Genomic DNA, 14,388 nt, shown 5'->3' with positions numbered 1-14,388 from the left:
ATAGAATTACTGTACACGGGAATGAGGATCAGATAGAACTACTGTACATGGGGATGAGGATCGGATAGAACTACTGTGCACGGGAATGGGGATTGGATAGAACTACTGTACACAGGAATGGGGATCGGATAGAACCACTGTGCACAGGAATGGAGATCGGATAGAACCACTGTGCACAGGAATGGAGATTGGATAGAACTACTGTACACAGGAATGCGAAGATTGGATAGAACTACTGTACAAGGGAATGCGAAGATCGGATAGAACTACTGTACACGGGAATGGGAATCAGATAGAATTACTGTACACGGGAATGCGAAGATCGGATAGAACTACTGTACATGGGAATGCGAAGATCGGATAGAGCTACTGTACACGGGAATGTGGATTGGATAGAATTACTGTACACGGGAATGCGAAGATCGGATAGAACTACTGTACACGGGAATGCGAAGATCGGATAGAGCTACTGTACACGGGAATGGGGATCGGATAGAATTACTGTACACGGGAATGAGGATCAGATAGAACTACTGTACATGGGGATGAGGATCGGATAGAGCTACTGTACACGGGAATGGGGATTGGATAGAATTACTGTACACGGGAATGCGAAGATCGGATGGAAGTACTGTACACGGGAATGCGAAGATCGGATAGAACTACTGTACATGGGAATGCGAACATCGGATAGATCTACTGTACACGGGAATGGGGATCAGATAGAATTACTGTACACGGGAATGAGGATCAGATAGAACTACTGTACATGGGGATGAGGATCGGATAGAACTACTGTGCACGGGAATGGGGATTGGATAGAACTACTGTACACAGGAATGGGGATCGGATAGAACCACTGTGCACAGGAATGGAGATCGGATAGAACCACTGTGCACAGGAATGGAGATCGGATAGAACTACTGTACACAGGAATGCGAAGATTGGATAGAACTACTGTACAAGGGAATGCGAAGATCGGATAGAACTACTGTACACGGGAATGGGAATCAGATAGAATTACTGTACACGGGATTGCGAAGATCGGATAGAACTACTGTACATGGGAATGCGAAGATCGGATAGAGCTACTGTACACGGGAATGGGGATCGGATAGAATTACTGTACACGGGAATGCGAAGATCGGATAGAACTACTGTACACGGGAATGCGAAGATCGGATAGAGCTACTGTACACGGGAATGGGGATCGGATAGAATTACTGTACACGGGAATGAGGATCAGATAGAACTACTGTACATGGGGATGAGGATCGGATAGAACTACTGTGCACGGGAATGGGGATTGGATAGAACTACCGTACACGGGAATGGGGATTGGATAGAACTAAAATATAAAAACAAAAAAACTGCGGATGCTGGAAATCCAAAACAAAAACAGAATTACCTGGAAAAACTCAGCAGGTCTGGCAGCATCGGCGGAGAAGAAAAGAGTTGACGTTTCGAGTCCTCATGACCCTTCGACAGAACTTGAGTTCGAGTCCAGGACTCGAACTCAAGTTCTGTCGAAGGGTCATGAGGACTCGAAACGTCAACTCTTTTCTTCTCCGCCGATGCTGCCAGACCTGCTGAGTTTTTCCAGGTAATTCTGTTTTTGTATTGGATAGAACTACTGTACACAGGAATGGGGATCGGATAGAACCACTGTGCACAGGAATGGAGATCGGATAGAACTACTGTACACAGGAATGCGAAGATTGGATAGAACTACTGTACTAGGGAATGCGAAGATCGGATAGAACTACTGTACACGGGAATGGGGATCAGATAGAATTACTGTACACGGGAATGCGAAGATCGGAGAGAACTACTGTACATGGGAATGCGAAAATCGGATAGAGCTACTGTACACGGGAATGGGGATCGGATAGAATTACTGTACACGGGAATGCGAAGATCGGATAGAACTACTGTACACGGGAATGCGAAGATCGGATAGAGCTACTGTACACGGGAATGGGGATTGGATAGAATTACTGTACACGGGAATGCGAAGATCGGATGGAAGTACTGTACACGGGAATGCGAAGATCGGATAGAACTACTGTACATGGGAATGCGAACATCGGATAGAGCTACTGTACACGGGAATGGGGATCGGATAGAATTACTGTACACGGGAATGAGGATCAGATAGAACTACTGTACATGGGGATGAGGATCGGATAGAACTACTGTGCACAGGAATGGGGATTGGATAGAACTACTGTACACAGGAATGGGGATCGGATAGAACCACTGTGCACAGGAATGGAGATCGGATAGAACCACTGTGCACAGGAATGGAGATCGGATAGAACTACTGTACACAGGAATGCGAAGATTGGATAGAACTACTGTACAAGGGAATGCGAAGATCGGATAGAACTACTGTACACGGGAATGGGAATCAGATAGAATTACTGTACACGGGAATGCGAAGATCGGATAGAACTACTGTACATGGGAATGCGAAGATCGGATAGAGCTACTGTACACGGGAATGGGGATCGGATAGAATTACTGTACACGGGAATGCGAAGATCGGATAGAACTACTGTACACGGGAATGCGAAGATCGGATAGAGCTACTGTACACGGGAATGGGGATCGGATAGAATTACTGTACACGGGAATGAGGATCAGATAGAACTACTGTACATGGGGATGAGGATCGGATAGAACTACTGTGCACGGGAATGGGGATTGGATAGAACTACCGTACACGGGAATGGGGATTGGATAGAACTAAAATATAAAAACAAAAAAACTGCGGATGCTGGAAATCCAAAACAAAAACAGAATTACCTGGAAAAACTCAGCAGGTCTGGCAGCATCGGCGGAGAAGAAAAGAGTTGACGTTTCGAGTCCTCATGACCCTTCGACAGAACTTGAGTTCGAGTCCAGGACTCGAACTCAAGTTCTGTCGAAGGGTCATGAGGACTCGAAACGTCAACTCTTTTCTTCTCCGCCGATGCTGCCAGACCTGCTGAGTTTTTCCAGGTAATTCTGTTTTTGTATTGGATAGAACTACTGTACACAGGAATGGGGATCGGATAGAACCACTGTGCACAGGAATGGAGATCGGATAGAACTACTGTACACAGGAATGCGAAGATTGGATAGAACTACTGTACTAGGGAATGCGAAGATCGGATAGAACTACTGTACACGGGAATGGGGATCAGATAGAATTACTGTACACGGGAATGCGAAGATCGGATAGAACTACTGTACATGGGAATGCGAAAATCGGATAGAGCTACTGTACACGGGAATGGGGATCGGATAGAATTACTGTACACGGGAATGCGAAGATCGGATAGAACTACTGTACATGGGAATGCGAACATCGGATAGAGCTACTGTACACGGGAATGGGGATCGGATAGAATTACTGTACACGGGAATGAGGATCAGATAGAACTACTGTACATGGGGATGAGGATCGGATAGAACTACTGTGCACGGGAATGGGGATTGGATAGAACTACTGTACACAGGAATGGGGATCGGATAGAACCACTGTGCACAGGAATGGAGATCGGATAGAACCACTGTGCACAGGAATGGAGATCGGATAGAACTACTGTACACAGGAATGCGAAGATTGGATAGAACTACTGTACAAGGGAATGCGAAGATCGGATAGAACTACTGTACACGGGAATGGGAATCAGATAGAATTACTGTACACGGGAATGCGAAGATCGGATAGAACTACTGTACATGGGAATGCGAAGATCGGATAGAGCTACTGTACACGGGAATGGGGATCGGATAGAATTACTGTACACGGGAATGCGAAGATCGGATAGAACTACTGTGCACGGGAATGCGAAGATCGGATAGAGCTACTGTACACGGGAATGGGGATTGGATAGAATTACTGTACACGGGAATGCGAAGATCGGATAGAGCTACTGTGCATGGGAATGGGGATCGGATAGAATTACTGTGCATGGGAATGAGGATCGGATAGAGCTACTGTCCATGGGAATGGGGAGATCGCGGAGTTACTGAATTGTTACAGCACAGTAGGAGGCCATTCAGCCCGTCATATCTACACCAGCTCCCCTAATGCATATTTCTCTTAGTGTCACTCTCCTGCCTTCCCCCGTAACCCTGCACATTTTTCTTTTTCAGAGAACAGTCTAATTCCCTTTTGAATGCTTCGATTGAACCTGCCTCCACCACACTGTCAGGCAGTGCATTCCAGACCCTAACCACTCACTGCGTGAAAATTATTTTTCTGATATCGCCTTTGTTTCTTTTGCTAATTACTTTAAATCTGTGCCCTCTCATTCCCGATATCCTCACGAGTGGGAACAGTTTCTCCCTATCTACTCTGTCCAGACTCCTCATGATTTTGAATACCTCTATCAAATCTTCTTCATGGTGAACAGCCCCAGCTTCACCAATCTATCTTCATACTGAAGTTCCTCATCCCTGGAACCATTCTTGAGAATCTTTTCTGCGCTCTCTCCATTGCCTTCACATCCTTTCTAAAGTGTGGTGCCCAGAACTGGACAGAATACTCCAGCTAAGGCCAAACTAGTGATTTCCCCAAATTCAACATAACCTCCTTGCTCTTGTGCTCTATGCCCCTATTAAGAAAGCCCAGGATACTGTATGCTTCATAAACCACTTTCTCAACCTGTCCTGTCATCTTTAATGAATTCTGCACATATACCTAAACTCCCTCTGCTCTTTAGAATTGTACCCTTCATTTTATATTCTCTCTCCATGGTTTTGCTAGTTTTTTTTATTCATTGACAGGATGTGGGCTTTGCTGGCTAGACCAGCATTTATTGTCCATCCCTAATTGCCCTTGAGAAGTTCTTGGTGAGCTGCCTCCTTGATCTGGTGCAGTCCATGTGGTGTAGGTACATCTGCAGTGCTGTTAGGAAGGGGGTTCCAGGATTTTGACCCAGTGACAGTGAAGGGGAACAGCGATATATTTCCAAGTCAGGATGATGAGTGGCTTGGAGGGGAACTTCCAGGTGGTGGTGTTTGCATCTATCTGCGGTCCTTGTCCTTCTAGATGGTAGTGGTTGTGGGTTTGGAAGGTACTGTCTAAGAAGCCTTGGTGAATCCCTGCAGTGCATCTTGTAGATGGTACACACTGCTGCTACTGTGCGTTGGTGGTGGAGGGAGTGAATGTTTGTGGATGTGATGCCAATCAAGCAGGCTGCTTTGTCCTGGCTAATGTTGAGCTGCACTCATCCAGGCAAGTGAAGAGTATTCCATCACAATCCTGACTTGTGCCTTGTAGATGGTGAACAGGCTTTGGGGAGTCGAGGTGAGTTACTCTCTGCAGGATTCCTAGCCTCTGTCCTAGTAGCCACAGTATTTATATGGATGGTCCAGTTCAGTTTCAATGGTAAACCCCAGGATGTTGATAGTGGTCAGTGATTCAGTGATGGTAATGCTATTGAACATCAAGGGGTGATGGTTAGATTCTCTCTTGTGGAGATGGTCATTGCCTGGAACATGTGTGGCATGAATGCCATTTGCCACTTGCCAACACATGTAGTAAAATGAATCACTTCACATTTCCCCACATTTCACTTCATTGGCCACCTCTCTGCCCATTCCACCAACCTGTCTGTGTCCTTTATAAGTTCTACACTATCCTCCTCACAGTTCACAATGTTTCCAAGTTTTGTATAATCCACAAATTTTGAAATTGTGACCTGTACACCAAGGTCTAGATCATCAACATATATCAGGAAAAACAACGATCCCAACACTGACCCCTGGGGAACTCCACTACAAACCTTCCTCCAGTCCGAAAGACATTCATTAACCATTGCTCTCTGATTCCTGTCATTCAGGCAAAGCTGTATCTATGCACATGTTCGTCTGTCATTATCTCTTGGCCCCCACACCCTTGCCAAGTTAATTAAAACCCTCTTCAACAGCACCAGCAAATCACCCCTCAAGGAACTCGGCCCTGGCTCTGTTCGGGTGCAACCTGTCCGGCCTGTACAGGCCCCATCTCCCCCAGAGCCGGTCCCAATGCCCCAGGAATTGGAGGCACCCTGTCCTGTACATGGGAATGGGGAGATTGGATAGGGCTGAGTGATCCAGCTCCATGTTCCAAAGTCATGGTCAGAGAATTTGGCTGCCTCCTGTTGTTAACCAATATGTTTAACACGAGGTTACTCTCCACAGCACCTTGTTTTACCACTCATTTCAAGTGAGAGATTTCTGACCTGACTCGGCCATTATTGGCAGTGAACCCAATTTGCTAATACTAATCACTGTTAGGGAGGGTGGCTTATTGTGGGCGTTGGACACTGAGCATGCTCTAAGTTATGGCCAAGTTAGCTGCTGCGCAATTTGTATTTGATCTGGACTTCAGTCTTCTCCATGGTTAACTTGTCCCACATTGCTGTGGTGATGAAGCTACTGTCCACATCTCTCGGCGCGAGAGTTACACGTAACAGGCACCTTTGCAGAATTGCTCGTGTACTCAATGTGACGGGGGGGGGGTCGATGATGCTGGGACCATTGTGACTCCTGGAGATTTAGCAGCCCATTTTCCACGCTCTCTTTAATTTACTTTGCTCTTTTTATCAGTGCAGTTCAGCTGGTGGCTATCTGTCTTCCTGGTGCACATGGGAAAGGTTTACATATCCCTGTGCAAGAGTTAGAGCCCGGAGCTGCACATGTCAAAGCTGATTTTATCCAGTGACAATGTGTGAACAATGTGGAATCTCTCAAACTTCAGTTGCTGCAGTCACTACTGGACATCAGGCAATCTTCTCAGATTTCCAAAGACAATTGAGCCGAGATTCCGGAATGTTAATTATTAATCTACATAGCTTGCTCTGACTGACCCGCTCCAGAGTTGACATTTGTACAGTCCCCAACTGAGTTGTAATGATGGAATTTATTTCCTGTTTGTGTTTAAGGAAAGAAAGATTTGCATTTATATAGCGCCTTATATGGTCACTAGATGCCCCAAAGCACTTCAAATCCAACAAAGTACTTTTTGAAGTGTAGTCGCTGCTGATTCCACAAACAGCAATGTAATAGTGACCAGATAACCAGTTTTTTTTGCGGTTGATTGAGGGATAAATATTGGCCATGTCACCAGGGAGAACGCCCCTGCTCTTCTTTGAAATACTGCCATGGGATCTGAAAGACAGCAGCTCTGACAGTGCGATGCAGCACTCCCTCAGTGCTGACCCTCCGAGAGTGCGGCACTCCCTCAGTGCTGACCCTCCGATAGTGTGACACTCCCTCAGTGCTGACCCTCCGAGAGTGCGGCACTCCCTCAGTGCTGACCCTCCGAGAGTGCGGCACTCCCTCAGTGCTGACCCTCCGAGAGTGCGGCACTCCCTCAGTGCTGACCCTCCGAGAGTGCGGCACTCCCTCAGTGCTGACCCTCCGATAGTGCGGCACTCCCTCAGTGCTGACCCTCCGATAGTGCGGCACTCCCTCAGTGCTGACCCTCCGATAGTGCGGCACTCCCTCAGTGCTGACCCTCCGATAGTGCGGCACTCCCTCAGTGCTGACCCTCCGATAGTGCGGCACTCCCTCAGTGCTGATCCTCTGATAGTGCGGCACTCCCTCAGTGCTGACCCTCCGATAGTGCGGCACTCCCTCAGTGCTGACCCTCCGATAGTGCGGCACTCCCTCAGTGCTGACCCTCCGATAGTGCGGCACTCCCTCAGTGCTGATCCTCTGATAGTGCGGCACTCCCTCAGTACTGGCCCTCCAACAATGCGGCACTCCCTCAGTGCTGACCCTCCGATAGTGCGGCACTCCCTCAGTGCTGACCCTCCGATAGTGCGGCACTCCCTCAGTGCTGATCCTCTGATAGTGCGGCACTCCCTCAGTGCTGACCCTCCGATAGTGCGGCACTCCCTCAGTGCTGACCCTCCGATAGTGCGGCACTCCCTCAGTGCTGACCCTCCGATAGTGCGGCACTCCCTCAGTGCTGATCCTCTGATAGTGCGGCACTCCCTCAGTGCTGACCCTCCGATAGTGCGGCACTCCCTCAGTGCTGATCCTCTGATAGTGCGGCACTCCCTCAGTGCTGACCCTCCGATAGTGCGGCACTCCCTCAGTGCTGACCCTCCGATAGTGCGGCACTCCCTCAGTGCTGACCCTCCGATAGTGCGGCACTCCCTCAGTGCTGATCCTCTGATAGTGCGGCACTCCCTCAGTGCTGACCCTCCGATAGTGCGGCACTCCCTCAGTGCTGATCCTCTGATAGTGCGGCACTCCCTCAGTGCTGATCCTCTGATAGTGCGGCACTCCCTCAGTGCTGACCCTCCGATAGTGCGGCACTCCCTCAGTGCTGATCCTCTGATAGTGCGGCACTCCCTCAGTACTGGCCCTCCAACAATGCGGCCCTCTCTCAGTATTGGAGCTCCCACAATGCGGCTCTCCCATTGTGCAGTCCTCCTCAGTACTGGCCCTCTGATAGTGCGACCCTTCCTCAGTACATTCCCTCCGACAGTGCAGCCTTCCCTCAGTACTGGCCCTCCGACATTGCGGTCCTCCCTCAAAACTGGCCCTCCGACAGTGCAGCACTCCCTCAGTACTGGCCCTCGGACAGTGCAGCCCTCCCTCAGTACTGGCCCTCGGACAGTGCAGCCCTCCCTCAGTACTGGCCCTCGGACAGTGCAGCCCTCCCTCAGTACTGGCCCTCGGACAGTGCAGCACTCCCTCAGTACTGGCCCTCGGACAGTGCAGCACTCCCTCAGTACTGCACTGTGTGTATCAGCCTAGATTTTTCTGCTGAAGACCTGGAGTGGGAATTATCTTACCTGCTCTCAGTTCCATGCTTAACCCATCATTTCACAGCATTCTCTCAGTACCTGCTTTGCACTAGCCTTGCTCACTTTCCCCAGCCCCCACCATGCCCCTCCTGCTTAATTACTGAACAAGGTTTTGATCTCTCAGCTTTCTCAAGCTGTCATTATATCTTCTCTCTGGGATCCTTGCCATGTCATTGCCCCACCATGCTCGCGGTTTGAGATTTGCCTCTCCAACGGTCACCCGCTTACAGTGATGGGGCTGATCCAAGCCACTCGTCATTGTGCTAGCATACTGAGATCTTGCTGTGCTGCCTTGTTTTGCCACCTTCTGACATTCCATTCTCTGGGCCTGGCCCCCTCCCATGACCCCATCCTTATCACTGTGCTCCTATGGCTGCTGATTACCCCAACGCTCTCACCCTGCTTCCTCCAACTGATTTCCCTCAGAAGGAGAGGGGCACCCAACAGAAAGACCTTATCCACAAAGAGGATTGGACAGCACTGGTCCTATTGCAGCTTCACTGAGAGAGAGGTCTGCAGACTGCACCATCTCAGCCTGGACTGTCTAACCAGCAACTGAAAAGGCACTGAAGACCACAGGCGAAACACAACAACCCCTTAAGTCAGCATTCTGCACTCTCTACATCACAATGGACTGGCCTGGGTTAATTGCGGTCTGCCTGGTCTCCATCCCAGCTCTCCCACTTGACCTAACTTATCCTGCAGCGTTCCCATCAGTTTGAGCTAAAACCCAGAATCGGAACATTTAGTGTGTTCTTTACCCTCTCAATCATGGACTCAAGTATAGCGCAAGCTCATGACATAAAATCCTCTTCTCTCTTGGTTCGAAGCCTGCTATGTGAAAGAACTTTCATTTATGTAGCACCTTTCACCAACCTCTGAATGTCCCAATGCCATTTACAACCAATGAAGTACTTTTGAAGTGTAGCCACTGTTAGTCATGGAAGAAACGTGGCAGCCAAGTTGCACACAGCAAGCTCCCAAAGACAGCAAGATTCTCTAATGATGACCAGATAATCTGTTTCAGTGATGTTGGTTGACAGATAAATATTGACGAGGTCACTGGGGGCTGGGGGTGGCGGGAGGACTGGGGGGTGCTGGGGGCTCCCCTGTTCATAAGAGTGTGTCATGGGAACTTTTATGCCTATCTGACTGGATGAGGTCTCAGTTTAACATCCCATCCAAGGGATTGACACTGCCTGAGTACTGCACTGGAGTGTCAACCTTGTTTTTTGCGCTCAAGTCCTGGAGTGGGACTTGAATCCAGAGCCTCTTGATTCAGAGGTGAGATGCAACTAACTGAGCCACACTGACCTGTCATCACTGGGTCAAAATCCTGGGACTCCATCCCTAACAGCACTGTGGGTGTACCTACACCACGTGGACTGTAGCGGTTCAAGAATGCAGCTCATCATCAACTTCTCAAGGGCAACTAGGCTTGAGCAACAAACGCTGGCCCAGCCAGCGATGTTCAATTCTGTGAACGAATTAAAAAAAACAGCACTGTTCCATAAGGAACATTGCTATAAATAGTTGGACCCTGAATTCATTCTATTCTTAGTCTGACCTGAAGAGTGAAGTCCTTGAAAATGGGAACTTTAAAAGCTTCCAAGGTTCTGGTCATGTTTATATGATTTTTTAGCTAAAATATCTTGAAAATTTCAAACCAGTGCAAAGATTCTAGACTACAATGCTCTACAAATAGACTTTGGCACTTGATTACTTTTCAGCCAGTCACTTGGTCACCTTGACAATGAAAACCAAGGTTCCCCCAATTATGGAGTGAGAATGCAGGACTGGAGATTTCCTTTCTTTTCTGGAGGAGTGAGCATGGGAATCTTTGGCTTCATCTTGTTTCTCAGTTCACTGCCAGCTGTTCTGTTTGGGGTCGATGCAAGCGATGCTCAGTGAAGCAATTTGATCTTTGTTTTTCAGGAGGACAAGGAATTGGCAGAGAGGAACATGAAAGAGAGAATTTCTCAGCTGGAAGAAGAATGTATGTTCATCCTGAACAATGTGGAAGAGATTAACCGGAAGATTAAAGAGCTGGACAATCAAATGGAAGAGTCTTCACAAGAGGTACTGGATGTAAATTGGGGGGTGGGGGGGTTAGTGCTGCAAGGGGTGGGAGGCCATTTTCCCAGTTGAAAATTCTGGGAATCTGGACATATACACCACCCATGTTTTTCTGTGCACAGAATTCCCAAAGCAGATCTCCCATGGAATTATTCATAGTATTATTCTGCTGCTAAGCTGGAGTACTGATGAGGGGGTTGGGGTGAAGTGGGAGGCAGCAGCACTGGAAGGAGGCAGGTTGCAATGAGGGACAGTAACACAGTGGGGTGGTAGATGGAAACATAACATTACGAGATATTAATAGGTTAAGTGAACGGACCAAACTGTGGCAAATGGTTTTCAATGTAGGCAAATGTGAAATCATCCACTTTTGACTGAAAGTTGATAGGACAGGGTACTTGCTAAATGGTGAAAAGCTGGAAACAGTGGAAGCCCAAAAGAGTTTGAGGGACCAGATGTATAGATCATTAAACATCATGGACAGAGAATAATCATGAAGGCTAGTGGAATGCTGACCTTTATATCTAGAAGACTAGAATACAAAAGGTTAGAGGTTATGCTTCAGGGATACAAAGGCCTGGTTTGATCACACGTTGAGTTACTGGGAACAGTTCTGGATCCCATACCTTAGGAAGGACACACTCACCTTGTGGGGAGTGCAGTGTGGATTTTTCAGAACGCTCCATGGACTCCAAGGGTTAAATCATGAGATATTTCACAAAATAGGATTGTACTTCCCAGAATTACAAAGGCTAAGGGACGATTTGGTCATCATTTTTAAGGTATTAAGGGGAAGAGATGGGATAGATAGAGAGAAACTATTTCTGCTGTGGGGAGTGTAGGACTAGGGGGGCATAGTCTAAAAATTAAAATCAGACTGTTCAGGAGTGAAATGAGGAAGCACTTCTTTATGTAAAGGATGGTAGAAGTTGGGAACTCTCTTTTGCAAAAGACAATTGATGCTAGCTCTGGGATTGATTGATAGGTTGGAGATCAGCCATGATCTCATTGAATGGTGGGACTGAGCGACTTTGTGCAGTTCCCATGTTCCTATGAGTATAGTGGGGCACAGCAGCACAGGGAGAGGATGAAGTGTTGTGGTAGACAACAGCACTGGGAAAGGGGCTTTCAAGTTAATCTTCCAGCAGTTCGTATCAGTCAGTAAGACAGAAATGTGCTGTGAGAGCTGTTGATGAAGCGGGGACTACTGAACCACCCTGGGATATTGTGTACCGTGCACATGCTGTGACCCCGGCCTGGTGACAGCAGACCCAGATGTGATGGTACCAGCCTTCAGCTAACAAAGCCAACTTCAAGCCCAGGCTTTCAGGGAAGCTCAGGCCTCCAAGTGAAAGACCTAAAGAAGCTGCTTAAAGTCAGGAAAGGTTGTGTTTGTGAGTACATTTACACAGAGGAAAAATATTCAAGGCTACGCGAGAGAGCAATTAGAAAGCATTTTCAAAGAGCTGCCACAGGCACAAAGGGCTGAATGGCTTCCTTCTGTGCTTAATGATTCTTTGTTACAGTAGGGTAACACATATTTTAGTTTTTTGGTTGTGTTAGAAAAAAATATTTTGAGCTTGTGTCTAGCAGGTTGAAGTAAAGGTCCTTGCAGAATGAAAAAAGACAAAAATATTTTTGAGCAAATCTGCGTTTTGTCAAATTGCCACAGAGCCAGAGAAAAGTTATGGTACAGAAAGAGGCCATTCAGCCCATTGTGTCTGTGCTGGCCAAAAAGAGGAAAGAGAAACTAGCTGCTCATTTTCCAGCACCTGCTCTGTAGCCTTGCAGATTACAGCACCTCAGGTGTAGATCCAGGTATCATTTAAATGAGTTGAGTGTTTCAGCCTCAACAACCAGTTCAGGGAATGAATTCCAAACACCAACCACCCTCTGGGTGAAGTTGCTTTTCCTCATGTCCCCTCTAATCCTTCTACCAATCATCTTAAACCTGTGCCTCTTGGTAATTGACCCCTCAGCTGGGGGAAACAAGTTTTTCCTGTCTACCCTATCTAGACCCCTCATCATTTTGTACACCTCAATTAGGTCACCCCTCAGCCTTCTCTGTTCTAAGGAAAATAACCCCAGCCTACCCAATCTCTCCTCATAGCTGCAATTTTCAAGCCCTGGCAACATTCTTGTAAATCTCCTCTGTACTCTCTCCAGAGCTATTATGTCCTTCCTGCAATGTGGAGACCAGAACTGTACACAAAATTCCAGCTGTGGCCTAACCAGCATTTTATACAGTTCCAGCATTACATCCCTGTATTAAATACTTTGTCCAATAAAGGAAGACATTCTATATGCTTTCTTTACCATCTTATCCACCTGAACTGCCACCTTCAGGGACCTATGGAGATGCACAACATGGTCTCTTATTTTCTCTACTCCTCCCAATAGCATCCTATTTATTGTGTATTCCCTGGCTTTGTTTGCCCTCCGCAAATGCATTACCTCCCACTTCCCTGGATTGAATTCCATCTACCACTTTTCCACCCACTTAGCCAAACCATTGATATCATTTTGGAGTCGAAAGCTATCCTCTTCACTATCAACTACACAGCCAATTTTTATCTCATCTGCAAATTTCCCAGTCATGCCACCTACATTTAAGTTCAAATCATTAATATATATAATAAACAGCAAGGGACCCAACACTGATCCCTGTGGAACACACTGGAAGCTACTTTTCACTCGCAAAAATAGCCATCAATCATTACCCTTTGTTTCCTGTCACTGAGCCAATTTTGGATCCAACTCACCACATTCCCCTGTATCCCATGGGATCTCATTTTCTGATCAGTCTGCCATGTGAGACTTTGTCAAATACCTTACTAAAATTCATGTAGACAGCATCAACTGTATTACCCTCATCAATCCTCCTTGTTATTTCCTCAAAAATTTCTATTAAGTTAGTAAGACACGATCTTTCCCTAACAATACCATGCTGACTATCCCTGGCCAATCCGTTCCTTTCTAAGTGACAGTTTATCCTGTCTCTCAGAATTGATTCCAATAATTTTCCCACCACTGAAGTCAGACTGACCGGCCTATAAGTTTTTGGCCTATCCCTCGCATCCTTTTTAAATAATGGTACAATGTTTGCACACCTCCAATCCTCTGGTATCTCACCTGTATCTGCTGAGGATTGGAAAATGGTCCTCAGAGCATCTGCTACTTTCTCCCTGACCTCCTTTAACAGCCTGGCATACAGTCCATCCAGTCCTGGTTAATTATCCACCTTCAAGGATGTCAGTCCCTCCATTACTTACTCTCTCACTATATTTATTATTTAAAACTTTACGCTCTTAATGAAAACAGACAAAGTTTTCATTGAGAATCTTCCCCACATCTTCAGCATCAACGCACAAGTTACCATGTACATTGCTGATAGGCCCGATCTTTCCCTTAGTTCTCATTTTACTCTTAATGTATTGGTAAAACATCTTCGGGTTTTCTTTGATCTTACCTGCCATTATTTTTTTCATATTCTCTCTTTGCTTCCCTAATTACC

At 47.0% G+C, this 14,388-nt stretch overlaps 1 protein-coding gene across 4 annotated transcripts in view; it reads left to right on the top strand.

Moving 5' to 3' along the window:
* LOC121290654 (pleckstrin homology-like domain family B member 1) overlaps nt 1-14,388 on the top strand; it is a 250,600-nt gene that overhangs the window by 123,221 nt on the left and 112,991 nt on the right. For all 4 annotated transcript variants that reach the window (XM_041211388.1, XM_041211386.1, XM_041211389.1 and 1 more), the window contains one exon: nt 10,734-10,877. In XM_041211388.1, coding sequence (XP_041067322.1) covers nt 10,734-10,877 — 144 coding nt within the window. The remainder of the gene's footprint in view (nt 1-10,733; nt 10,878-14,388) is intronic.

The sequence above is a fragment of the Carcharodon carcharias genome, chromosome 18 (genome assembly GCF_017639515.1).
Source record: "Carcharodon carcharias isolate sCarCar2 chromosome 18, sCarCar2.pri, whole genome shotgun sequence".
NCBI classification, from domain to species: Eukaryota; Metazoa; Chordata; class Chondrichthyes; order Lamniformes; family Lamnidae; genus Carcharodon; species Carcharodon carcharias.
This window is presented reverse-complemented; position numbering and strand designations above follow the sequence as displayed.